At 42.0% G+C, this 27,614-nt stretch overlaps 1 protein-coding gene across 1 annotated transcript; it reads left to right on the top strand.

Moving 5' to 3' along the window:
• The first annotated feature begins 1,117 nt into the window (after positions 1 to 1,117).
• Plaat5 (phospholipase A and acyltransferase 5) lies at positions 1,118 to 27,614 on the top strand. The gene is made up of 6 exons (XM_048789042.1): positions 1,118 to 1,477; positions 1,949 to 2,039; positions 4,278 to 4,386; positions 23,661 to 23,769; positions 25,727 to 25,989; positions 27,522 to 27,614. Exons 1-6 carry the CDS (start codon positions 1,327 to 1,329, stop codon positions 27,612 to 27,614), a joined length of 816 nt encoding a protein of 271 aa, XP_048644999.1. The 5' UTR covers positions 1,118 to 1,326.

The raw sequence follows: 27,614 nt of genomic DNA, 5'->3' as shown, positions 1-27,614 counted from the left end.
GGAAAAGAAAATGAATTAAAGAATTACAGTTGTATACTACAATACACATATATCATAGAAAGAAGAAAGTTGCAGAAGAGAACACATAGCATGATACCATTCTCTTTGTCCGTTTTGGTGTGATATTAAAAAATATTATGAACAAGAGATTTCTTTCTCACAGGAGGCTGAGAAGCCTGAGACCTCTACAGCTGATTCAGTGTCTGATGTGGATCCAACTCCTGATTCACAGATAGCCACTTCTGCTTTCTCACATGATGGAAGTGGATGCTCTCTAGGGGCCTCCTTTGTAAGTATACTAATCCTCTTCACATCCTCTTCATGAGGGGTCTGCTTTCAAGACCTAATTTCTTCCCCAAATCCTCACCTACTAAGACCATCTCCTTAGGGGCTGAGATTTCAGGCTATGAATTTTGGAAGGTCACAAATACCACACCATACCCTGGTTTTTATAGTTTCAAATATGAGAAACAAAACAGTGCATTAGGGATGCAAAGAAGGGATTTAGAAACTTAAAAGAGAAAGGGCAAACCCAGGAGCATCAGGACTAATGCACTGGTAGTCCCCTAGTCCCAGATACTCCTCCAGAGGCTGAGGCAGGAGGATGGTTGGAGCCTATGAGTTCGAGGCCAGCCTGGTCATCATAGCGAGATTCTGTCTCAAAAAACCAACCAAGCCAGTGAACCAAAACCAAATCCAAATAAGGAGGCCATAGACACAAAACTCAGGATTCAAGGAGCAGGGAGGTAGCGTAAAGGAGGAAGGCTTAGATGCAGCATGCATAGCAGATGTGTTCAAATTCTTAAGCAGGACGGTGTACTCACGAGCAATTTTAATAACCACATGCATTCCATGAGATTTTATATATATTACATATTACATTATATATTTATCTTATTTTTTTTTAAATTAAAACCCTAACTCCCTAATCTCCTCTCAGACTCCTCTCCAAGCGTCTCCCCATTGCTCCATAACATTCGATTAGGTGCCACCTTTTCACCTAAGCCCCTCGCCCTGATCGTCCCCTCACCACCGCCCCCCCCCAGACCCCGCCCGGTCTCGAGCGCTGCTTTCACGCCTCTTTCACGTTCCGGACACGCTCGCCGCCTGCGTCGTTGTACCCGCGCGCACGTTCGCCGCCGCCGTTTACTGCGCGCTGCGTTCCCGGCACCACGCTCCTCTGCCCTTCCCCCTCGATTGTCCCTCGCCGTCCCTGCCCCAGTGCCACCATCCCGCGGCTCCGCGGATCCCGGCTGGCCGATTGGGAACTCGCCTGGAGCGTTGTCCCCTGCGAGGCCTGGGGGCCGGCGGGGCCGCAGCCACGGAATGGGCCTGAGCCCGGCTGCGAGGGATAGTAAGTTCTCGCGCCACCTCGCTAGGTTGCCCCTGCCGCGCCTCAAGGCCGTTCGCAGACTCGCCAGTATCCGGCCTCGTGAAGATCAGCCTGGGCCAGGACGTTCAGCGGTGCCCCACTCAGGTCTGCCTCGGGATCGCCAACCGTCCCCACGAGGCGGGGGCCTGGAAGCCTTCCTGGGTTGCTCTCCGAATCCCAGCAGGTCGTTGGGCATGGTCGGTGCCGTCAAACCCTTCCTTGTAGACGTTGTTGGTCGTGTTAAATAAGTTAGTAAGGAGGTATTTCCAAATGATCATTTTTTATTTAACCAAAGTGAGCCAGACATCTGGGGACTCCCTTCGCACCTCTTCATCCTCTCTCAGGTTCTGTCCCCAGCAATCCCAAAGTCTCCCCTTTGGGAAGCTGTGCACTCTCCAGTACCTCCTTTATCCCAAAATTTATTGAGGAGGAACCTGGAGACAGGCAGCATTGTAGACCTGAGCTCCGCGTCCACCCTTGCATAACTCAGGGTACTGGCTCCAACTCCACTCTCGTAGGTGTCAATCGCAGAGAAGGCAATTGTGGCTTAAATAACACTCCTCTTCTCTGAATTAGAAGAATCTGTGGGATCCCAATCACTGGTCCAGTTCCTGCCCAAGCAGCCTCAGCAGGATACTTCAGAACTCAGTGAATGCATACAGCAGGGGTGAGTCTTTGCATGAAAGGACTGGGTCTTTGGTTGGGAAAAGGCTTTGAAAAATTGACTTTGGTGGCAGTTCTTAAAACACATCTTGAGGGGGTTTCTGTATGAGTCAGCCTACCACCACCAGTAGTGAGCAGGAGGCTGGTGTGCTTCTGGTAATAGATTGCACTAGGCTTGGGACCTTATTGCTGTGGCATTCCTTGTGACAGATTTTAGTCACTGGGTTTTTCTCCAGACTTCTAAAATTTGAATCACTTTAGCAGGAGGTTTATGGTATTGCTGGTCAGTCACTAACAATGAATGATGGAATTTTTCTTGCAGATTGACTCAATGTACTTTCATTAAAAGCATGCCACTTTCCTCCTTTAAACAAAAAGGCCAAGGGGCTGAAATTTTGGAGAAGACCTGTGCTGAACACACCTTGAGTTCTGGAGATGAGTTAAATCCAGGGGAAAGGTAAAACAAGTCATTTTTTGAGTTGGTGATATAGCAGATGTATAGATATGCTTTCTCATTTTGCTCTCTAGCAGAGGTGAGACAGATATCACCTCTGCTTTAAAGATGATGAAACTGAGGTTCAGACACATGGATTTACTAGCTCAAGGTTGGAGAGTGGGCAGTACAAATAGGATTCATACCTGGAATTTTTTTTTTTTTGGCTTTGAAATACTTCACTCAAATAGATTATCTCAATGGCATGTTCTTGCCTTCCATTTCAGTCCTCTTCTGCAAAAATAGACTGATTTCTTTCACATAACTTGCAGTTATAGTGCTTTGTAGCTTAAGAAGATTTCTAGAAATATGGAGCTAATTATTGGAAGAAACAATTGAAGAGTTCAGGAGGCTTTCCCCTGGGATGAGAAGGGAAGGTGCAGAGGCTTTTTACAATTCATTATAAAATTTTAGGTGCTTTATTTCCCTTCCTCTTTTAGTTAGTGTGCAAGTATTGTTACCTGAGTAATGGGCCAGAGGGCGGACTAAGGGGCTCCACCAAATCAAGTCTGCCCACTTGCCCCAGAAACCAAATGGAAAAATAATGGTGAAAAGCAGGAAAGGAGCCTTCGTCAGTATGGCCATACTGGGCAGACTAGAAACCAGCATTTCTAGCTCTGTCTTTGAGGCAATTGACACGAGCACCCAGATTTTATAGCAAGGGGTATCAGAAGTATGCATAGACCAATAGTCTTGGTCAAACTGTGGTCTAGTTGATCATTATCTGATCTTTATCTCAGGATCATTGTAGATTGGGCAGGGCATTGTAGGTGGCAATAAGAAGGTTGCCATTGCTTGGGGGATAGTTTTGACACATCCCAAGGTGCTTTCAGTGTAGACCTGCAGTTGCTGGAATCCAAGGCCACTGATTCATTGCAAAGGAGACAGATACAAAATGAAGCCCAAGATGCCAAGTTTTTTGCATCATAGATAGGCCAAAGTGAAATGCTTTTGGCAAAAGCAGCCTCTAAGTCCATATTATAGTATCACTTTGATAAACATTTTAAAAGATTAGCAAATAAAAAAAGAAACACTGAAAAGTCAATTGAGAGGGGATGGGGGAGAGGGAGCACGAGGGGGCGGGGAAGAGAGGGAGGGAAAGGGGAAGGGGAAGGGTAGGAAGGATAAATTGAAGAATAATGAATTTATGATATTTATTTGGGAATAAGTCAGGATTCTTGCACACGCTATGGAAATCATGAATGTGTTCCAAGGCAGTGTGGTAAAGGGAAACTTCAAAGGCAAAATGAGGAGGATTACATAAACTCTGTTCCATAAGGGTGTTCAAGGACCAATGAGAAGGGTGGCATCAATCCAAGTTGAACAGTTAGTTGCTGGAAATATTCTTTTTTCTAGGATGCAGTGGTCTTTATGAAAGTTTGTGATTTTTGTGGAATTCCTTGCTGTAGTTCCTATTATTGGGAAATTTATGCATGAAAACCCACCCTTCGTGGCCTCCCTCTGGCTGGCTCTGTTTCCATAGGGTTTGACATCAGTGACTCCATTTTGCACCTGACCACTTTCACATTACACATTGCTGTCACGTTTTAAATAGACAGCAGAAAACCAAGAAGTAGCAATTGTTCTGTATGAAAGCAACTGGCTTCACAGAAACAAGGCTTGGGGAAATGTCTCCTGCAAAGTCCAAACCTGAAAGGTCTTAAATCACAAATCTGAAGTGATGGTAATACAGATTTTCCAATGATTGTGAAATAGTGTTGTTAAGGATGTGATTGAACAATCATTTAGAGAGAAGTCCATCATTAACGTGGAGACCACACCCACCCAGAAGAGTATAGAGTTGGATTCAACACCCAAGCCTGAGAGGGAGGGCAAGTTAAAAAAGCAAGCAATTGAGGTAAGTCTAGCAAGCATTCTTAGAGTGAGTATTTTGACCTTATGGAAACTGCATTATATATTGCACTGTATTTTATTTATATTGTGTCTATTAAAGATCCACAACGATTGAGATGTCGGTTATGCTTTTTTTTAAAAAAAATCTTACAAGGTATAGTTGACCCATATTTAATTCCACATATTTAAAATGTACAATTTGATAGCTTTTGACATATGTATACAGCTGTGATATGAAAGCCATTGCCACAACTGAGATAATGAGCGAGATCCATAAAGCACAAAAGTGTTTTTTATGCCTTTTTGTAATCCCTCCCTTTTCCCACCATGATATCCCTGTCCCCAGGTAACAACCAGTCTCTTTGTCTTTGTGGATTAGTATGCATTTTCTAGAGATTTATGGAGTGACATCATGTTGTATGTGCTCTATTTATGTCTATCTTCTTTATAGAATTTTACATATTTATTTTGAGCTATATCCTTGTGGTTTTGTTGTCAATACTTCTCCCCCCCACCTTTTTTTTTAAATTATTGAGCACTAGTTCATGATGTGGATGTATCATGATTTGTCTATCCATTCAACTGTTGATAAGCATTTGGGTTGTTTCTAATTTTTGGCTTCTATAAATAAAGCAGTCGTGAACATTTGTGTGTGAGGATTTGTACACACATGTTATGTTCTTTTCTATGAGGTGATGCTAGGAATGAAATTGCTAGATGAATGGCAGGTAGTCTGTTTAAATTACTGAATTCCAAAGAGGTGTCATTTCATGTTCCCCCAACAGTGTCGGTGAGTTCCAGTTCCTCCACATCCTCATCAACACTTGGTGTTTTTTTTTTTTTTTTTTTATTCTGGTAGATGTTAAGTTTCTCATACTGGTTTTATTTTGCATTTCCTTCATGACTAATGATGTTGAACATCTTTTCACGTATACCCACGTATATCTTCTTTGTCAAAGTATTCAAATCTTTGTTTCTGTTTTTTCCTATCAGTTTGTATGTTTTCTGAATTTTTCATAATTTCTACATATAAATTCCTCATCAGATGATGCTTTGCAGTATTTTCTCTGTGGCTTTTCTTTTTTTTAAATACTTTTAAAAAATTATCAATGGACCTTAATTTTTATTTATATGTGGTGCTGAGAATTGAACCCAGTGCCTCACACATGCTAGGCAATCACTCTAACACAGAGCCATAACCCCAGCCCTCTGTAGCTTATCTTTTCAGAACAGGTCTTAAAATTTTGATGAAATCCAATTTATCAATTTTATTGTGCCTTTGGTATTGTATTTAAGAAATCTTGGCTTACTTCAAATTGACAAAAATTTCTCTTTTTTTCCCTAAATATTTTATAATTTTATATTTTACCCTTTCATCTTTGATATATCTAGGATTAATTTTTGTATATGTTGTGAGGTATGGATCAAAGTTTATTTTTTCCCGTAAGAATATACAATTGTTCTAGTATCAGTTGTTAAAAAGAAAATGGGCTAAGGAACTGAATAGACCTTCACAGAAGAAGAAACACAATCAATCAACAAACATGTAAAAAAATATTCATCTCTAGCAATTAGAGAAATACAAATCAAAACTATTTCATTCAGAATGGCAATTATCAAGAATGTAAGCAACAATAAATATTGGCGAGGAAGTGGGGAAAAAGGAACACTCATACATTGGTGTTTGGATTACACATTTGTGCAACTGCTATGGAAAGCAGTATGGAGATTCCTCAGAAAGTTTGGAATGGAACCACCATCTGATCCAGCTATCCCACTCCTCGGTTTATACCCAAAGGACTTAAAATCAGCATATTGCAGTGAGACAGCCACATCAATGTTTATAGCAGCTCAATTCACATACCTAACTATGGAACCAGCCCTTTAAGAGATGAATGGATAAAGAAAATATGGTATATATTTTATATATATATATTTTAAAATATTGTGGTACACACAATGGAATATTATGGCATTTTCAGGTAAATGGATAGAATTGGAGAATATCATGCTAAGTGAAATAAACCAATCCCCCCAAAACAAAGGCCAGATATTTTCTCTGATAAGCGGATACTGAGCCATAATGGGGATGGCGAGATAGGAAAGAATGGAGGAACTTTGGATTGGGCAGTGGGGAGTAAGGGGAAGGGAGGGGGCATGAGGGTGGGAAGGACAGTGGAATGAGATGGATATTATTACTCTATGTACATCACCACTGGTGTGACTCAGCACCTTGTACAGCCAGAGGAATGAGCTGTTGGGTTCCATTTGTGTACAAGGTGTCAAAATGCATTCTACTGTCATGTATAACTAATAAAGATTTTAATAATAAAAAGGGCGTCCTTTTTTTATTGAATTGCTTTTGTATTTTTGCCATATAGCTGTGGGTCTCTTTTTGGACTCTACTTTGTTCTGTTGATTCTGTGTGTCTATTGAGAGGCCAATATTCCACTATCCCACTATCTTGATTACTGTAGCTTTATAATAACTTTTGAAGGCAAGTAATATTAGTCCTCCAACTCTGTTTTGTTTTTTAATCTTCAGAGTTGTTTTTTCCATTCTAGGTTCTACAAAAAGTATGAGATTTTGATTGGAATTTCACTGAATCTTTAGAGAATTGTCAATGAAAGTACAGAAACTTCTGACCAATAAAAACGTATTCTTTTATTTTGATCTTGTTTAATTTTTATTAGCAATGTTTTATAATTTTCATTCTAAATATATTTTATATCTTTTGAAATATTGTGGATCTTTGGGCAGTGTCTCATGTTTTTGATACTATTGGAATGGTATTAAATTTTTTAAAAATTCAAGCTGGGCCAACAAGCAGACTCTTATAATCCCAGTGGTTTGGGAGTTTGAGGCAGGAGGATTACAAGTTCAAAGCCAGCCTCAGCAATTTAGTGGGGCCCTAAGCAACTTGGGAAGACCCTGTCTGAAAATAAAAGGGCTAGAGATGTGGCTTAGTGGTTAAACACCCCTGGGTTCATTCCTTGGTACTCCACTCACCCCACATTTAAATTTAACATAAAAATTCAATTTTTGGTTGTTGCTAGTAAATGGAAACATAGTTAGTTTTGTATATTTATCTCTTATTCATTTGCTAGAATGACTTATTTGCTTTAGTAACTTACTTTGATGGATTCCATTAGACTTTTTGACAGATGATCATATCATCTGTAAATAAAGACAGCTTTACTCCTTTCTTTCTACCCTAGGTGCATTTATTTTTCTTAAATTATGCTAGCTAGAACTTTCTGTATAATGCTTATTAGAAATTATGAGAACAAATATCTTTGTCTAATTTCTTTAAGAGGGAAAGCATTTAGTTTTAGAACAGTATGAGGTAAACTGTAGGTTTCTGGTAGGTACTATTTACTAGATTGAGTACTATTTACTTTCTTGATAGTTTTTTTTTCAAATCAAGAATGAATGTTCAATTAAAAAACACTTTTTATGTACCTGTTGAGATGATGACATATTTTTTCCTTTTAGTTTTAATAACATTGATTGGTGTTTGGATGTTGCACCAACCTTGTAATACTGGGGAAAGTTCGCATGTGACCTTTATGTATTATCCTTTTAATGTCATGTTTGATTCAATTTACAAAATTTTGTTTGAATTTTTTTGCATTCATAAAATATATTGGACTTTAATTTTATTGTCTTGAAATTGTTTGGTTTTGTTATTATGGTAGTGCTAACCTCATAAGATGAATTTGGAATTATTCCTATTTCATGATTTTTCTTGTGTACAACCAGCATGATTTCTTCCTTTAATGTTTTGAAGAATTTACTAGTGAAGTCATCTAGGCCTAGAGTTTTCTTTGTGGGAAAGATACTAACTGTAAAATCAATTTCTTTGATTAGCTATGGGGATATTTGTGTTATCTATTTCTTCTTAAGTGAGCTTTCATAGTTTATTTCAAGGAATTTCTCTACTTCGGCACAGTAACTTGTCAAATTTACTGGTGTAAAGTGGTTCATAATTGCACTAGTCAGTTTTTGGTTATTGCAACAAGTAACTTGAGATAAATAAACTTAAAAGGAGGAAAGGTTTATTTGGCTCATGGTTTCAGAGATTTTAGCCCATGATCTCTTGTCTCTGTTGCTTTGGCCTTGCAGCAGCATAGTAGATCATGGTGGAAGAGGAGGCCATGATGGCCAGAAAGCAAAGAGAAAGACAGGAATGGAGTCCTGATATCTCCATTCCAGGGCATACCCCATGACCTTACTTCACTAAGCCCCATTTACTAAAGGATCCACCACCTCCCAATAGCACCATGCTTGAGGACCAAGCTTTCAACGTATGGGCCTTTGAGGGACACTCAAGATCCAAACTGTAACAATAATGGTCTTACAATTTATTATCTATAGAATCTGTAGTGATGTCACCTCGCTCATTCTGATATTTGTGTTCTGTGAATTCCCTCTCATCAGTTTGGTTAGTGTTTTTCCTGATCAATTTGGTTAGGGTTTTTAGTCAGTTTTATTGATTTTTCTCAACCAGTTTTTGATTTTATTTTTCTGTATTGTTTTCTGTTCTTTTCTCTGGTCTTTATTTTGTTTTCTTAATTTTGCTTACTTTGGGCTGAACTTGTACTTCTTTTTTCTAAGATTTTAAGGTGGAAATAGAGGTCATTCATTTGAGACCTCCCTTCTTTTTCTATTATAGGTATTTATTGCCATAAACTTTCCCCAAAGCACTCCTTTGGTGGAATTTCACAAATTTTGATATATATGTTTTCATTTTTGTTCCATTCAAAGTGCTTGCTTTTTTCCCTTATGATTTCTTCATTGACTTGTTGGTTATGAAAAATATTTAATTTTCAAAGGCTTGAAAAATTTCAAGATATCTTTCTGCTATTAATTTATGATTTGTTCTTTTGTGGTCAGAAAGTATACTTTGAATTCCTTAAATCCATTTAAATTTATTGAGTCTTCTTTTATGGCCTCAATTATGGTCCATTTGGTAAGTGTTCTGTTAGATCTTGAGAAAAACCCGTATTATATTGTTGGAGAGAATGTTCTATAAATATTAATTAAGGAAAACTGGTTCATAGTGTTGTTCATATCTTCTGTTTACATTTTCTATCAATTTTATTATTTAGAAGTATTAAAATCTCTGACATTGTGGATCACTTTATTTCTCCTTGCAGTGCTATCAGTTAACTCTTAATTGTAATGGACTGTTAATATGTATGTGTGCAAGTCAACTTTGCCTTACAACAATGAAGTACTTGAGGCAGCCAACTGATGAAGAAAAGAGGTTTATTTGGCTCACAGTTGGGGAGGTTCAAACTTCCAAAGCAGGTGTTCCCAGTGATTTGGCCTCTAGGGAAAGTGGTGGGTGGCATCCCATCATGGTGGGAGTGTTTTAGGACAAGTAGTCATGTCTCAAACCAGGGAAGCAGAGAGAGCTGGAGCCAGGCTTGAACTTTTGGGAACTCAGGGCTTCCAGAAAACTACGATGACCTATAGGCCCCTGCCAAGCCACACACAGCTCCTCCCAGGAACACTACCCCTGTTGAATGAACGTCAGTAACACCAACCTTTTGGTAAGGGTATATAAACCATATGCAAACCATATGCAAATAAAACCATACACAAACCAAAGCTCCAGGGAAACATTCAAGATTGTTGTTTACTCTTGATGAATTTACTCTTTTATCTTTATGACAATACCTTGTTCATTCCTCATAATAGTCATTGCTTTGAAATCTACTTTGCTTGGTATTTACATAATCATGCCACCTTTCTTTAATGAGTCTTAGCATGATATATGAATTTTTTTAAATTTTTACTTTTAACCAGTTTATGCTCAGTATGGCACAGCAGGTACTCAATAGCATTTACTAAAGTGAATCATGCTCTTGTGTTTAAAATGCATTTTTGGTAGATAGCATAAAGTTGGTTTTACTTTTTTTTTAACCCAATCCAAAAATCTTTTAATTGGGATATTTATTCCAATATTTTATTCTATTTTTTTGGATTCTTTTAAAGGAGAGAGAGAGAGAGAGAGAGAATCTTTTTTGTTATAGATGGACACAACACAATACCTTTTTTTTTTTGAGAGAGAGAGAGAGAGAGAGATTTATTTTTTAGTTATCAGCGGACACAACATCTTTGGGGTTTTTTTTGTATGTGGTGCTGAGGATCGAACCCAGGCCGGACGCACGCCAGGCAAGCTCGCTACCGCTTGAGCCACATCCCCAGCCCCACAATACCTTTTTTTTTAATTTTTTTTTATGTGTTGCTGAGAATTGAACCCGGGTCCCGCCCGTGCTTAGCGAGCGCTCTACCGCTGAGCCACAATCCCAGCCCAAGTCCAGTATTTTAATATGACTATTAATATGGTTAGATTAAAGTCTATCATTTGTTTATTTGCTATTTTTTCATTGTTTTTTCTTTGTTTTCTCTTATTTTTGATGTTTTTTGTATTTCTTGTGATTCTGTTTTATGGCATTTGTATCTTATTGGCTACAACTTTTTGTATTTTATTATTTTAATTCTCAGTGTTTTTTTTGTACTAGAGATTTACTTACTTTGGACATTTCATGCAGAATATGGTTTCAATATGTGAATTTTGGTGACTGTTTTTTTTCACTTGGCATAATACCGTAAGATTCATTTATGCTTGGGCATGGACCTATACTTCATTCATTTTTATTGGCAAATAATATTCCATTATATGTGTATAATTTTGTTTACCCACCTATCAGTTGATGGACATTTGGGTTGTGTCACCTTTTGGTTACTATGAACAAGCTGCTATTGATGTTCATGTATAAGTTTTTAAGGAGACATGTTTTCAGTTCCCTTGGATATATCTATATCTATATGATCTTTTAAAGAGGTTTTTAAGAGGTTTGTAATTATGAAGAAAATGAAGAGATTGGACCCAGTGTTTTATATGGGGGCTTCTTGCAGTAGTTTTACGGAGACAAATTGTAGGGGCTCAGGATATGCTGAAGAACTTGGCTATACAGTTACTGCTGGCTCACCATGACCCTGTGGTTGTTTCCATTTAAATGATATTAGACTCTTGATCTGTTTGGTAAAATAATAATTCTAGCAGTCATGGGTTTTTATTTCTCATTATATGATAGAAGAGGAAAGCATCAGTTGAGACTATAGGTCAATTGTTTAGGATTATAGAGATGTCAGTTGTTACGTCATCATTGTCAACTAATGAATTATCAAGCTCAATGACCAATGAGAATTTCAAGTTTTCTGGGAAGGGAATTTTCACAGGACACTACCACACTTTCTAGCACATTTCAAGACCATTTGTTTAAATTATACTTCCAAGGACTGATTTAAATGAACAGAACAGAACAAGTTGATAATAGTTATGAACATTCATAAGACCTCTGTATTGCACAGGACAAGGTCAGTGTTCTCATACATGATTTCAGTTTAACACCATTATCACGTCAACTTCTTTAGCAAGTTTTATGATGCAGAGAGTTACTATAGATGCAGGGTGGCCATTACTTTTCAATATTTAATAACTCGTTTACAAAATTTTTGTAAAGGCTTGTTATTTTTTATTTGTTTTAATTAGTCATACATTACAGAATGCACTTTGACACATCACACATAAAGTATAACTTCTCATTCTTCTGGTTGTACATGATGTATAGAGTACTCATTCTTCTGGTTGTACATGATGTAGAATCACACCAGTCATGTAGTCATGTATGCACATAGGTTAACAATGTTTCTAATTCGTTCTACTGTCCTTCCTATCCCCATACTCTCTCCCCTCCATTTATGCCCCTCTGCCTAATCCAAAGAACCTCTGTTCTTCCCTAGGACCTACCTGCCCTGAATTAGCATCTGCATATAAAAAAAAATTCAGCCTTTGGTTTTTTCGGGACTGGCTTATTTTGCTTGGCATAATATTCTCCAGCTCTATCCATTTACCTGCAAATGTCATAATTTCATTCTTCTTAAAGGACGAGTATCCATTGTGTATGTGAACCACATTTTCTTTATCCATTCATCTGTTGAAGGGTACCTAGGTTGGTTCCATATTTTAGCTATTGTGAATTGAGCTGCTAGACTTGTTATTTTTATGGATCACCATTGGAATTCCATTTGGTAACATTATAAGCAAAAAGTAGACCTGTAGAACAACATATTACTGGCAAAACGTGAAGTAAGAGTTGAAAGTAAGGATCTGACTCAGGAACAGTGAAACAGGGTATTCATAGCATTGCTGCTTTGTAGTTTGTAGTTCAGCAGAGGTCTGGAAGGATATTTTTGTTCTTGCTCTTTAGGTCCTCCTGGGTTATTTGTGGAAACAAAAGAAAGTAAAAACTTATAGTAGAAGAGGAAAAGCAATGTCATTACCAGTTCCCCATATGGGACCTTCTGTGACATTGACACATGGGTTCATGACTTTTCTCTGTTGTGGAGAGTTATGACTAACACCTGCCATGATAGGCCGTTCTGTTTTTGCCTGACACTGGTGGAGGTCTGTGTCTCTGCATGTATCTTTGGTGGGCATGCTCATTTTACCTTCTCTAGTGTTACTTATTCTCCCAGGCCACTGTGCAGCTCTGGATGCAACCCTGCAATCACCAAACTATTGTTTCTGCTGCTGTCACCAACCCATGTACATCTCTTTAAAATGCATGGAATCACTGCTTTTGTAATAGGTGAATTCATGCCAAGAGAGGAGAGCAGATGAAATAAATGCATCTTGTTCTTCCAGTACGTAAGGAACTCCTGCTGTTTTCCAGAAGTTAGGCCTTAGCGATTTCTGGACATGGACATAGGCCCACACCCACCTGACAGCATCCTTTCCCTTTCCCTTTCTATTCCCTGTGTCCACATGTCATCGCTGTCTTCATCTGCCTGCTCACGTGCACCAGCCATCCCGCCCACTGTGTGTTTGTCTCCCTTCCTCTGATGAACCAGTCTTTTTCCTTCCTCCTGTCTTGGTCTTTCCATATTGCCAGCACTGTTCTTCCCTGGTTTCCCAGCCAGCCGTGGGAGTTGTTAGGCACTAGGTGTGTAGGTCTCCTCCAGATTCATATGTGAAGCCGAAGCCATCAGTGTGGCTGCATTTGGAGTAAGGAAGTAGTTGAGGGTAGTCATGGGGGTGGTGAGCTGATAGGATTGTGCCTTTAAGAGAAGAAACACAACTGGTGAGGGGGGAGGGGGAGGGAGAGCAGGGGCAGAGGGGAGGAGGAGGGGGAGGGAGAGAGAAAGGGAAGAAACACCAGGGAGCTCTCTCTCTCTTTTCCCCACCCACTCCCTGTACCACACATGAAGAAGAGGCCATGTGAGCTCACAGTGGGAGAGCAGCTATTCGAGAGTCCTCAGAATGACTCCTGCCTGCTGCACCTTGATGGTGGACTTCCCAGCTTCCAGAACAGTAGGGAAGAGAATGCCTGTTTAAGCGCCCCCAGTCGGTGGCTTCTGGACTGCATGGTTGGGAGAGACCTCTATGAAGTCAGATCTAGGCTGAGATGTCAAAGGCATGAAGGAGAAAATTATGTGAAAATCTGGGAGATCATTCCACCTGGAGGGCAGTGCAGAGACTGCTGGAGGAGAATGTCAGGCGAGGCTGTGAGCAAATCACCTGAAGACACACCTCTGTCTTCAGGGAGGCCCTCTCTGACCTCTCTGTCTTCAGGCTGAGTCCTCAGCGCTCCTGGTCTTGGCCCCTCTGCTTTCTTTCCCAGGACTCCTTTGGTTGCTGATTAACTTTCCTTCTCTGCCATCTGCAGCGTCTCCCTCTCTGTCAGAGCCTCATTCCTGGCTTTAGGCTTTATACGACTGACTGCTGTTTTTCCCATCTAGGAGGTGCCCCCACCCCAGGCCCTGGCATTTTCCACTGTGTCTCCTCCCTTCACAGCCAGCACAATGAGAGTTGTCTGCCTCCTTGTCTCTGATTTCTCACCTTCTGTCTCCTGTTGAGTCCACATCAGAAAGGCCTCAGCCCCCACCACAGCCAGGCGCCTTCCTTCTCCCACAGCCTCGCCCGAGGTGCTGCTCAGACCAGTGTGCAATTTCAATTGTGTGGAATTTGGAAATTTCCCTCTATAGTTTGGGACTGTGGTTGACCACAGATCACAACCGCAGAAAGGGAAACTGAAGGTGTGGGGCAGGGAACGATTCTCATGGATATTTTCTCTTTTCTGTCATCAACTTTTGAGGCTCCACGCCTTCCCTGCACCACACCTCTTGAATTTATAGTACTTTCAGAACCCTCTTTTACCTAGGAGGCCTTACGTAAGACCAGTTTTTCTAAGTGGGTACCCACTTCTGGGACAAGGCCAGAGCTGAGCTGTCAGCTTGGACGAAGGAAATAAATAGCTCACAAAGGGAGGGTTTTGAAATAACAGCTCATTCCAAGGAGAGAAGTCAAGAAAACCTTACTCTGGAATTGAAGCTTGGAGAATCATGTGGGATTGGAGGCCCCTTGGGAGGACAGAGACAGGTTCCTGTGATTCACAAAAGGCCAGGAAGACGGAAAAGTAAAGAAAGAGAAGGAGGGGAACTTGGAAGAGTCTCCAAAACAGGGTAACCTTGTCCTTATTTAGTATAGCTGGATGGTGCTTGAAATTCTAGCACCTAGGCCATGCGCTAGCCTCTTCTGAACCTCTCAAGACTCCACAGGTGATCCCAAGGTGTGATCAAGACTGAGAACCATGCCTGATACAATCAGTTTACAGTGGGCGAAAACTGAAAGTGGGTAGCTCCGATGAATCTTAGGTCTGTGTGAATCTCATTCAGTTTTTGACCTTACTGTCCCCTCAAGGGGCAATCTCTCAGGTGTTAAAGAAAGAAAATTCCTTCAAATCCTCCAGTTCTCCCCTACTCCCCACAGTCCTGGGATTTCTGTTTCCTGCGCCACAAAGCTTGTGGTTGGAATCACTTGATGGCTGGAAGTCAGATTTCACTGGGTTTTCCTCTGGCATAGACTGGCACCACTACCCATTCTCGCTGTGTTCATTTGTTCCAGGAAAGAACAACAAGAATCCTTCGATGGCTTGATTGTTGTTGTGCTGTCAGGGGTGGGAAGTCATTGGCTATGTGGTTGGTAGGGAAGTAGGTCTATAGGGGACCACATGTTCCCAGGAAGAACAGATGTGACTGTCCAGCCGGCTTGATGGCCTGGGTGGAGGGGGAATGGCACTGGGCAGGACTCACAGGGACAGGGGTTTGCGCTCAGGTAGAGTGAGATGGAGTCAGGGGTTGGTTCAGGGTAACACAACATCTGACCTGGGTGTCCCTGTGGACCCACTCAGCAGAGCCTTCCCTGTGGCGTTGCTGTTGCCATCTCTGTCTCCACCCTGATCAGGGGCAGACATGGCTGACTTTGAGGGATTTGAGTTCTGCACCTGCATCTACACTTATTGCTCCTTTATCCATGGACCTTTCTTATTTTCCTGTCCAGAGTCAGGACTTAGATGTTAATGGCCTTTAGGTAACCGTATCAGTAAGGACAGGCCTCTGGGCTTTTGTGTGTCATGCATATAGAAGGGTAGTAAGGGCCTCAGCTAGTTAGTGCACGTGTCCAGTTAAAGACATTAAAGGGAGTAAGTCATCTCCCTCTCTCAAAAGGAAAAACTAATTAGAAAATCTGAGAATCAAAGATCTGTATATACTTAAACTGTAAATTAAAGGTAACTCAACTGTTTACCTGTATCAGCACATGCAAAATTTGAACCTATGTTAATTTTTTTGGGGGGGGTACAGGGATAGAACCCAGGGGACGCTTTACCACTGAGCCACATCCCCAGACCTTTTTATTTCTTAAATTTAGAGACAGGATTTTATCATTAAAATGATAAATTAGAAGTTAAGTTGCTTAGGGCCTCCCTAAGTTTCTGAGGCTGGCTTTGAACTTGGGTCCCTTCTGCCTCAGCCTCCTGAGCTGCTGGGAATACAGGTGTGAGCCACTGTGCCTGGCTTGTGTTCACTTTTTAAAAAAGAGTTTGAAAATGCTTGGGATTCAGACTTCCTCGTGGACATTTTGAAACATTGCTTTTAGATCCCTCCACCATCTATCAAGGCAGAGGCATTTGCTTAAGGAGACATGATACACTCTTATTAACATTTGAGTCACAAGGAGAATTGGTAATTGCTCCTTTTTAATGTTCTCAAAAGAGAAAGATCCTCTCTGCTCTTCCCCTTCCTTCCCTCCCTCTCTCCCCATCCCTGCTTCACCATATCCATCGCGTGCCATCTGCCATAATCGCATCACTTCTGAATCAGTGTCACCATTACTTGCTGTCCTCACAACCCTTAGCTCCCAGACACACCACCTTCCAGGGTATAAGGAGGGCTATATCCATTTCTCTTTCCTTGGTCCCAGGGCAAAAGAATATGAAATCCAGTTTCAGTTCTGCCCTGTAATTTTGCTTTCTGGGTGAGAAGCCTGGCTTGGGGGGCCCTCTAGTGGATGCTGACTGCCACCGCACTTCTCCTTTAAGGCAGAAGAATTGGTGTGGCTAGAACCTAGTTCTGGTCCTGGCTGTGGCCCACAGACTTGTTCTGCGGCTTTGGGAAGATCACTTAATTTCTCTTGGCCTGGATTCCTTTTATGAAGTATTGTGGTGTACACCGTCTGCTTTGTTCCCATAAAAAGTCATCCTCCCACAGTGAGCAGGATTTCTGGAATAGCTAAGTTCAGATTCTAGCACATCCTCTCCCCAAAAAGCAAAAATAAGGTCTGACAGAACTGCTCAAGACGCAGAGGCATACGTACAGCGCTTGATAAGTGTCAGCTCGAGAAGGTCTGTGGAACTCAGAACGTCAGGAAGACCTGCGGGTTGCAGTTTGGGCCGCCCGGGAGCCCTGACAGTGGCAGCCGAGGAAACCAACTTTGTTAGGAGCACAGTTGGGAAGTGCCATGGCCCGGAGATCATGTTGATAACAATGGTCATCTCAGTGGCACATGACCATGGAAGGCCAAGATTGCAGGCTGCCCGAGGTGAGTAATTCTAATCCACACGAGGAAATGTGAAGCACCTGCTTAGTTTTCTGTCTCTCAAAATACTTAATAGAAACTATTTAAAGGAGAAAAGATTATTTTGGCTTAGGGTTTTAGTCCATGGTTTGCTGTCCCCACTGCTTTGGATAAGATGTACCCCTCCAGGACATGCCCCAGAGACCTATATCTTCCAACTGATTCTACTTCCTGATAGTCCATTCAGCTGTGAAATCACCAATGGAGGAATCCATTCTTGAGGTCAGAGCACTCAGGAGCCAGTCGCCTCCCCAAAGCCTCACCTTTGAACACTGCTGCACTGGGGACCACACTTCAACACAGGAGCCTTTGGGGGACATTCCAGATCCGAGCCATCACAGTACCAGGAAGGTTATTACATTATAAAAGAGAGCATGAAGCTCATTTAAAAGATAATTGGATGAAATAATAATTTTCAGTTCTGTCCTTGGTCTTCTGGCATGCAAAGATGTAATAAATATGATAACAATAGTGCAATTAAAAAAAAAGCTCCATCAAATCAGGATATGAAACTAGACAGAAAGAAATAGCACCAGAAATGACAGATACATAGTTAATATAAAATTCTCTCTATATTATACATGTATGTTCTTCCTCCCTTAGTTAATTTAAAAATGGAAGTTTGTATAAAATGATATTTCTAACATGATATTGAATTTACAACTTATGTAGATATGTCTGACAATAATAGGATAAGGGAGAGGGGAGGGAAGGGAGTTAAACAAAGTTAAGCAGAGTTTCCACATTTTCCTGGAATTCAGTTAACATTACCCTAAAGTGGATAGTGATGAGTAAAGATGCATATTGTGAAAACCACAGAGCAATCAGCACAAGAAGATAATTAAAAATATAAAAACTCAACAAAGGGATGAAAATGATACATTGGAAGTTATGTATGTATTTAATACAAAAGAAATTGGTAAAAGAGTATTGGAGGAACAAACAAACAAACAAACAAAAAAAGACATGCAATTTGTAGAAAACCAATAGCAAAATGACAAACATAAATCCAACTTGATTAAATGTGAATGGATTAAATATTTCAAAAAAGGCAGAGGTCATCTGATTTGGTAGCATAAGGTTGAGTCGTATCCCACCCAAAGTTTAAATCCAAAGTTAGAGATGGGTTCAAAGTAAAAGGATACAAAAAGATGGTAAATAGTAGCGATAGCAGGAGTGTCAGAATATTATAAGAAAAAAGGGACAGTTTATAGTGACATAAAATTAATTCATTGGAAAAATATAACAATTATGAAAACACATGCTCACCCAGCAACATAACCCTATAATGTATGAAGCAAAACGTGATAGAATTGAAAGAAGAAATAGGCAATTCATAAATAATAGTTTGGAAACTTCAATATCTTACTCCTGAAAATGGACAGAACAACTAAACAAGAAATCAATGAGACTATAGAAAATTTGAACAACAGTCCAGCTTGTCCTGACACTTCTTGACAACAGCAGAATATATCTTCATCTCAAGTGTACATGAGTGTTTTTCAGGGTAGACCCTATTTTAAGACCTAAAGCAAGTGTCTATAAGTTTAAAGAGATTGAAATAATATGAAATTTTTCATTTGATCACATGAAATAACATCATAACAGTTTGGGAAATCATAGTATTTGGAAATTAAAACAGTTCTAAATAACTCATGTGTCAGAAAAGAAGCAGAGACATTAGAAAATACTTTGAGCTGAATGAAAATGCAAACAAAGCATTTGAAGTTTTATGAGATGCAGCTAAAACAGTGTTTAGAAGAATATTTATAGCTGTAAACCCTCATTAGAAAAGAAGACCCCAAATCAGCAATCTAATCTCCTGCCTTCAGAAAATAGCAAAGAAACAAAGTAAACTAAACCCAAAGAAACCACAAAGAAGAAAATAATTATTGAAGCAAAAATCAATGAAATATAAAACAAGGAATAGAGAAAGATCAACAGAGCCAAAAACAGGTTCTTCAAAAAGATAAAATTGACAAACTTTTAGATACAGAGGGAGAGAGGGAGAGAGGGTGGGTGGAGGGAGGTAACTCAAATTTACAAAATCAGGAATGAAAGAAGGGGCTCACCACCAATCTTACATACATCAGAAAGGAATTGTACAGGGCTGGGCATGTAGCACTTGGTAGAGTGCTTGCCTAGCCTGCCTGAGGCCCTAGGTTCAATCTCTAGCACAGAGGGTGGAGCAATAGGCTTAGCTCAGATGACTTCACTGGAGAATTCTTCCATATGTATAAAGAGGAAAAGTTACCAATCCTTCAGAAACTCTCGATGAAAACAGACAAAGTAAATGCTTTCCTACTCATTCTATGAAGACAGTAATTATCCTGATACCAAAGAAGGACAAAGATACACAGAGAAAAGAAAACTGGACACTATTATCTCTTAAGAATATAGATGCAAACATCCTCAGAAAAATTGTAGCAAACTGAATTCAGCAACACATGAAAAGGTTGTGCACAGTGGCAATGTGAGATTTATCCTAGGAATGCAAGTTTGGTGTGACACTCCAAAATCTATTAATGTAAAACACCATTAATGGGCCAAAGGACCATAATCATAGGATCCTCTCAATGTCCCCGGTGTTATTGTTTGGATATGAGGTATTCCCCCCAAATCACCTGTTTAATGCAGGAATATTCAGAAGTGGAATGGTTAGATTATGAGAGCTATAATCTAATTAGTTCATCCTAGTTTGAATGGACTGACTGGGTGGTAACTGTAGACAGGTGGGGCGTGGCCTGAGGAGGTGGGTCACTGTGGAGGGGGCACGTGCCCTGGAAGTATTCGTCTTCCCCTTGGCCTCTTCTCCTCACTCCCACTGGCCCTTGCTTCTTGACTCAGGTGAGCTGAGCGGCTTTCCTCCACTGGGCCCTTCCCCCAGGATGTTCTGCCTCACCTTGGACCCCGAATCAGCTGTTAATGGGCTGAGACCTCTGAAACCATGTGCCACAAATAAACTTATCCTTCTCAAAGTCATTCTTGTCAGATGTTTTGGTTACCGCAATGCAAAATCTGACTAAAACACCCAGGAGAAGCATTTGACTAAATCTAGCTGCCATTCGTGATAAAAATTCTCTTAAAAAATTAAAAATCCTCTTAAAAAAAGATCTTTCTTAACCTGAAAAATAGGACCTATGAAAACATGCAACTAACATATTGAATGGCAAGTGAGTAGATGAGGAGCGAGGTGAGGATGTTCAGTCTCATCACTTCTAATCGATGCATGTATAAAAACACACTTACAAAGCAATTAAAATGAATAAATACTTTTGGTAACATTGCAGGATGCAAGATTAATTCACAAAAACACCACTGGGTGTTTCTATATTTCAGCTGTAAAACATCTGAAAAAGAAATTAAGAAAATAACTATTCATAATGGCATAAAAATACTCAGAAATAAATTGAACACACATAAAATATGACCATAAACTATTGGTGAGGAAGAGTAAAAAACATGTAAATAAATGCAAGGACAGTCCATGTCTGGGTTGGAAAACCCCTTACCAAGTCCATGCATAAATTAAATGCAAACTCTCCTGAAATACAAGTATTTTTAAAAAATATAGATCTACTAAGTTGCTGCAGTCCGGCTGGGCAAAATAACCAGGAGGTGACAAGCAACTTGAAGGTTGAGGCGGGAACTGCTTTATTGTGGGGAAACTCAGCGGGAACTGAGAGAGAACTCAAGGTAGCGGGCACCCAAGGTAGCGGGAGCTGCTTTATTTTTATTGCAAAGCAGCAGAGGTATATATACTTAACTGATTACACACAGCTTGACTCTATTAGCATCATCCAGTTACAGTAATCGGCCAATAAGGAATCCCTATCATCTTAATGGCTCGGTAGCATTGCCTCACAAACCACTCCTCCTGGCAAACTGCCAGGCGCCATCTTGACTTGATTTGTGGTCCCCAACACTAAGTGATCCTAAAATTTGTATGGAAAAGCAAAGAACCTAGAATACTTAAAATAATATTGACAAAAACAAAGAACAAAATCAGTGAAGGAGAATGTGGTGCCTCCAAATAATGGAGCCCTGATATATCTGACATGATGTGGATGGGACAACACATTACTGTGGGTGAAAGAAGCCAGACACAAAAAGCCACCTGTTGTGTGACTGATCTCATTTATATGAAATGTCCAGAGAAGGCAAATCTACAGAGACAGAAAGTAGCTTAGTGGTTGCCTGGGGCTGGGGTTGGGGATGGTAGAGAGAAAGGGAAGTGACAGGTATGGGGACAGGTTGTGTCTGGGGGTGGGGTAGGAACTAGGAAGGACTGGAAATGGGCATGGGGCATCTTCAGGGTATAGTGGTCAGTTCTGAAACTGGATTGTGGTGATAGTTGCACAAACTATAAATTATAAAAGCTATCAAACTGTACACTTAAAATGCATACACCTTATGGAATGTAAATGATAGAAAAGCTTTTAAAGAAATAAGTACAAGAGCCATTTTTACTTCTGCAAATTCTTCCTCTGGCAAATGACTGTCCTCAGCCAGGAAAAATCAGGCTGGGAAGTGGGAGGAGAGAAACAGCCCTGAGGAAATTAGACTAAGTGAGAAACTCATTGCAGCCCTGGGTAAGGAGCAATGCAATTGGAAAGCAGATAGGCTGGTTGGGGTAGTTCATACCTCTGACCTGCTGCCCAGGCAGGCCTTGGTGAGCAGAGGCTTCCTCCCAGGACGACTCCTGGAAAAACAGCCATAGTTTGGGAGGCAGGAGGAGCCTGGGAATAAGAATTTAGGGGGAAATTTTATGCTTTTGAGCACAACTACTAGAATAACAAGGATAAAAGAACTCTGATTATTACAAGAAATCCATTATCAGGGGAACCTGAGGCTTTGCTACATATATGTGTAATGTGAACGCATTTAGCCACTCTCAGATATTCATGCATATTCATCTATGTTCACCTACACATTCACATACACACAAGCAGGCACATTTATGTTACACAAACATGCATTCTCACATTCACCAACATACCCACCTCACTGTGTACATTAAAGATTGTACCATTAAAGATTGTACCGTTTTCTTTTCTGGGAAATTCCTAGTGCCCTGGGATCTAACACAGATGGAGTGCTTGACAAGTACATTTTTAAAAAAATTTAGTTGTAGATGGACACAATACCTTTATTTTATTTATTTTTTATTTTTATGTGGTGCTGAGGATCGAACCCAGTGCCTCTCACATGCTAAGCAAGCGCTCTACCACTGAGCCACAACCACAGTCCCTTGACAAGTATTTTAACAATGTGGATGCTCATCATGGCCTCATTCTCTCTCTACTTCTCTCCCTGAAATGCACACACATGCACACACACAATGCCTGTTAGATGGACACTCTCTCCTTCAGGCCTCTTTGACAGATAGTCTACCAGTAGTTTGGATCCAATCAGGAGACAGAAACCACATAGTAGTTTAAACAGGAGGAATTTAAAGAATTATGAAACCATGATTAAAGAAACAAGGACATGCTCTAGTGTCTCCCAGGGCCGAGGGACAGTGCTCAAGGAAGGACACACTTGGAAGAGGCTCAGACCTTTTGTTGGGGAGATGTGGTTCAATTCCCTTGATAACAGATTCACTGATTTTGCCAGGCTGGAGCTGGTGTGCAGTCTGTGCAAGCAGGCCTGGAATGGTCCAGCCCCTGGTGGTGTGGGCATGCAGAGGAGGTGGCCCATCCAGGGGCCTTGCAGAGGAAATCAGGGTGCCGGCAGGGGAAGGAGGGCTTTGGACCCTGGTTTCCCTATTAAGTGGACTCCAGAAATGTGATGACCAAGTCAAGACTACAAGGTGGATAGGGCTGAGGGTTCTGGGATGAGACAGAGCTCTACCTGTGGTCCTCATACCACACCACTGACCAGCAAGCATCCTGCCTTCCTTGGTCCCAAACTCTTGAGGGTCCCCCCCTTTCAGTGCCCCTGCAGTGCCTTCTCCTCCGAAAGTGCAACATGCTCATTCAAAGGAGAAGTGCTTCAAGTAGCCCAGCCACTCATCACAGGCATAGACTGTGCACTCGGAGCTGAGGCAGTGCGTGATCCCTGCACAGACGGCCCTGACGGCTTGATCATGCGGATGGTGGCAGGAGAGGGGCGTCCTGCAGTCCTCTGTGGAGCTTCCTCCAGTTTCATTTTCTTTTTTTTAAGAGATGAACTACAGGGAGGGGATCTATATGTGAACTGTAGCTCACTCATCCCCAAAAGGGGTCTTGGGAGTTCCTTGGGTCTGTGCAGTTTATCCTTCTTTTTTTATTCCTCCCCAATTACAGGTCAAACCAAGACCCAGACCCGGAGACCTGATTGAGATTTTTCGAATTGGCTATGAGCACTGGGCCATCTATGTAGAAGATGACTATGTGGTCCATCTGGCTCCTCCGAGTAAGAGAGGAGACAAGACTGAAATACTGACATTGAAGTTATCAGTATAAATAGAAGTATAGTCAGTTACCATGTCCCTCAGCTGCTGCCGTTCTCTGGCAATAAAACACCCTTGAACATTCCTGGACTTTCATTAACTGTGAAGTAGAGCCTGGTCTCCACTGAGTGTCCAGCCTGAGAGTGACACAAATGCAGAGTGTCCCCTGAGTTCCCTGGCCCTCTAGAGCACTTTTACAGAGAAAAACACGAGCCTCCGTTCTGTACTGACAGCAGTTCAGCGTCCTTCTTCATATTTCTGCAGATACCCCTGAGGGGGTGGTGGTGGATGCTTTCATGTCACTTCCTTCCCGTTATCTCCAAATGCTGCTTCCTGCTCCTGAGCTCTCCTGTGACACCTTCATCCTCATTCTTGCTGCTTTACCCTAAATGTAGACCCAGGGCTCATCTGTTCTCAAAGCAGCATTAACTCCAGCCTCACGTTGAACTTGGGTGAATGGAAGTTTAGTGGAGATTTTAGGGGACCAGGTGGTGACTGTGGAGAGGGACTGGAACAGAAGGGGAAACAATTAAAACTGAATATAGCTCAGGGTGGCCTCAGGAGATGGTGCCTGGGGGGCAGGGTTGGAGGTGGGGGAAGAAGTCACTGGTCACTACTCTCTGAGGACATTTGACTTTAGTATCCCATTGACTGTTCAGAATGAAATTACCAAAGAATAACATGCCACAGGCCTGTGGCCGCAGCCTGTTGTCAACACTTATCCCCATGTGTGGTCCTTTTGCTTTGGCCCAGTCTCTCACCTTGCTGGGACCTTACCACTGAGCAGAGCCCCTTTCCTGCCACTTCTCTTCTCAGCCCCACCCACTTCCTGTCTGCATTTCCTGTCTAGAGCCTAATTGAAGAATGTAAAAACTCCTCTCCACCTCCCCTTTCCACACGCAGTCCATGAGCTCCCCTCTTGCATAAGCAAAGAAATGGTCAACACTATGCACCCCCCTCAGATCTTTCTGTAAAAATGAATTCTGCCATCTCTGTTCCCGAATGTTCAGTTGTCTACTGCCTGCTCTTATTAAGTTTGCTCTTCTCTGAGGAGAAGAACGAGGAACAGTTCATGCTCTTGGACACCTTACAAAGAGGTGGTGGTGGGGAAACATGGATTTGCCTATCAAAGTAGTTGCAGTGAAAAAACAATCTCCCCCCACCCCCAGTTTTATTTGTATATGCCACATTAATGATAGATACTTATGGGGTACAGTGTGGTGTCTTGATACACAAGGTGTAGTTATGTATTGGGGGTAATTAGCATATCCAATGCCTCAAACATTTATCATTTGTTTTTGGTAAGAGCATTCAAAATCCTCTCTTCTAGCTGGTTTTAAATGACCATGCACTGGCTTCAGTAGGTTCTTCAACCTCTCTGAGTCTCTGTCTCCTCCGAGGATTAACATAAGGCAGCAGCTTTCAAATCTCTCTCCTTTTTTCAAAGACATGCAGCCCATTTGCAAAAAAAACCCTTCATAAAAATCCCTGTATTTGAGTAGAGATGAAGTCCCAGGGGATGTAGGTGGGCACTGGTGGAAGTGGACATTCAGAGCTGTGACCGCTTGTCCTCACCTGACGGGGGCATGTAATTGTGAATATGACCACCCTTTACCCAGAGCTGACACTTATCCAGAGGGTAGAGGTGAGTGAACTCTGGTTAGGAAACAAGACTCAAGTCCTCAGGCTTGGTCAGGTCAGTACTGGCCAGTCCAGGGCCACAGCCTAAGGAGCTTCTGGAGTGGATATTAAAAGATTCCTGTGGGAGTGGAGTGTGCAGGCCAAAGGCTTCTCTAGAAAGTTGGTCCTTTGAGGTTCATTTAATCCAAGACCCTCCTGAAGCCTTGGGCTGAGCCAGCGCCCCGCCCCACCCCTTAGCAGCTTTCCCACTTTTTTTCTTCTTTTCCTTTTGGTTTCCAGGTGAGGAATTTGAGGTTGGTAGCATAACTTCTGTCTTCATCAACCGTGCAGTCGTAAAGTATAGCCGCCTGCAGGATGTGCTGCACGGGTGTTCCTGGAAGATCAACAACAAGCTGGACGGGACCTACCTGCCCCTGCCGGTGGACAAGATCATCCAGCGCACGAAGAACATGATCAACAAGATCGTGCAGTACAGCCTGATCGAAGGGAACTGTGAGCACTTCGTCAACGACCTCAGATACGGCGTGCACAGGAGCCAGCAGGTGTGGTCCCACTTAGTCTGACGGTGGCTTCCCATGGAGCTATCTTGGGCTCTGTCAACTCATCAGGGATCAGTGTGGCCCATCACTGGCTTCCTCATGCTATTTGTGTGAGCTGGGCTTTCTGTTTTTACAGGACCTTGTGGTTCAGGAAGTATGTGCACCTCTGCTCCCCCATGGAGGTGGAGAAAAAGCATTGGTGTTGATGGGAACACCACCTGAGTGGAGTCCCAGCTCGGCCCTTAGCCAGGGTGGTGGTCTCTTGTCTAGTTGCTCGGTTTCTGAGACTTGAGGCGGATGCTTAATGTTAAAGTTGCAGACTGCTGGTCTCATCTTGGATCTGTTGTTATCACATGTTTTTTAAGTTACTTGCCAACATTTAAAAATCTAGACGTTTTACATAAAGAGGTCTGGATTCCAGCTTTTCTTGAACAACCAATTGATCAGGCCACTGGGCCAGTGTTCTTGCATAGTGAGCAGGACCTGGTTGTGTCTCTGAGCGGTGTGTGGGAGTTGGTGTTCCCTGCTCCTCTCCATTACCTACCTGCCTGCCTCTTGTTGCATTTGGCTGTGTGACGCTCCCACCCCCTGCCGTACAGGGCATTGATGAATTAATCAGTCTTGTGGTACATAGAGTACACGTTCGAGAGACTTGAAAGCCCAAGTATCTGTAAGAATCTGGATGGTTCTTGTTAGTAGCTGACCCTTGACAAAAACCTCATGAGATGAACTGACGAACGTGTATTGTTTCCTTTTAACTGGATGCCAAAAATCAAGGGTTAAAGGTGGATCATAATTTTTCCATTTTTTCTTCTTCTGTTTCTTCTGTTCTCTGAACTGACTGGGCTCAAATCCTATGGTTGGTCTCTCTGCTGTCTCATGCCCCTCAGTGAGCACTGCCAGGCCTCCAACCTGCTCCAGCTCCTCTTTGTGCTTTCTGGTTGCCTTCTTCTGGACTCTGCCTCCTCTGCTTGCCTGTGCTTCACTCTGTGTGCACCAGTGCCCAGGGTCTTGGTGGGCTCTGATACGAGGGATCTCCCATCCCATGAACGTTTGTATGTGAAGAAAAGCCCCCGAGGGTGCAGGGCATGATTGAAACCCTCTGAGGAATTCTGGGCCCGGGAGTCAGGGGGTCCCAGCCAAGGGCTAACCTTGGATATTCATTTACTTTGCAATTCTGTCCAAGTGAATTCCCCTCCTTGGCTCTCAGGTTCCCCATTTGAGGGCTCAGTGGCCTCTAAGCCCCACCTGGAGCCAGCCCCTGTGCTGCAGGAAGATGAGGACCAAGACCCCTGGATGCTTCCCAAGGGAAAGAAAGCCTGTCTGCCTTGGGTGCTCGTCTCCAGCAGTCCTGGCCTCTCTTGGTCTCTCGCAGCTCTAGAATTTTTGGAAATATATGATAGCACGGGCTAGTTCTTTCTCTGGGAAAAGACTCCAGGCAGGCTGGTTCCTGAAGGGGAATGGTGGGGCAGAGGCAGCAGAGGGTGCCAGGCTAGATGGGTGCTGACTGCCCTGTGGCCTGGTGTGCTTTGCAGGTGGAGCATGCCCTGATGAATGGAGCAAAGGCTGTGGGCGCCGTCATCTCAGCGGTTGTTGATAGCATCAGGCCCAAACCTTTAACTGCCTGA

The sequence above is a fragment of the Marmota marmota genome, unplaced genomic scaffold (genome assembly GCF_001458135.2).
Source record: "Marmota marmota marmota unplaced genomic scaffold, marMar, whole genome shotgun sequence".
Classification (NCBI taxonomy): Eukaryota; Metazoa; Chordata; class Mammalia; order Rodentia; family Sciuridae; genus Marmota; species Marmota marmota.
Note: the sequence above shows the minus strand (reverse complement) of the source record. Positions and strands in the feature narration are given on the sequence as shown.

Excerpts from the sequence above, each read along its gene's own strand:
- Plaat5 (XM_048789042.1), top strand. The coding sequence starts at position 1,327 with ATGGGCCTGAGCCCGGCTGCGAGGGATAGTAAGTTCTCGCGCCACCTC. Across the intron at positions 2,040-4,277 it reads AGTGAATGCATACAGCAGGG|AGAGAAGTCCATCATTAACG; the intron begins GTGAGTCTTTGC and ends ACAATCATTTAG. Across the intron at positions 4,387-23,660 it reads TAAAAAAGCAAGCAATTGAG|GTCAAACCAAGACCCAGACC; the intron begins GTAAGTCTAGCA and ends CCCCAATTACAG.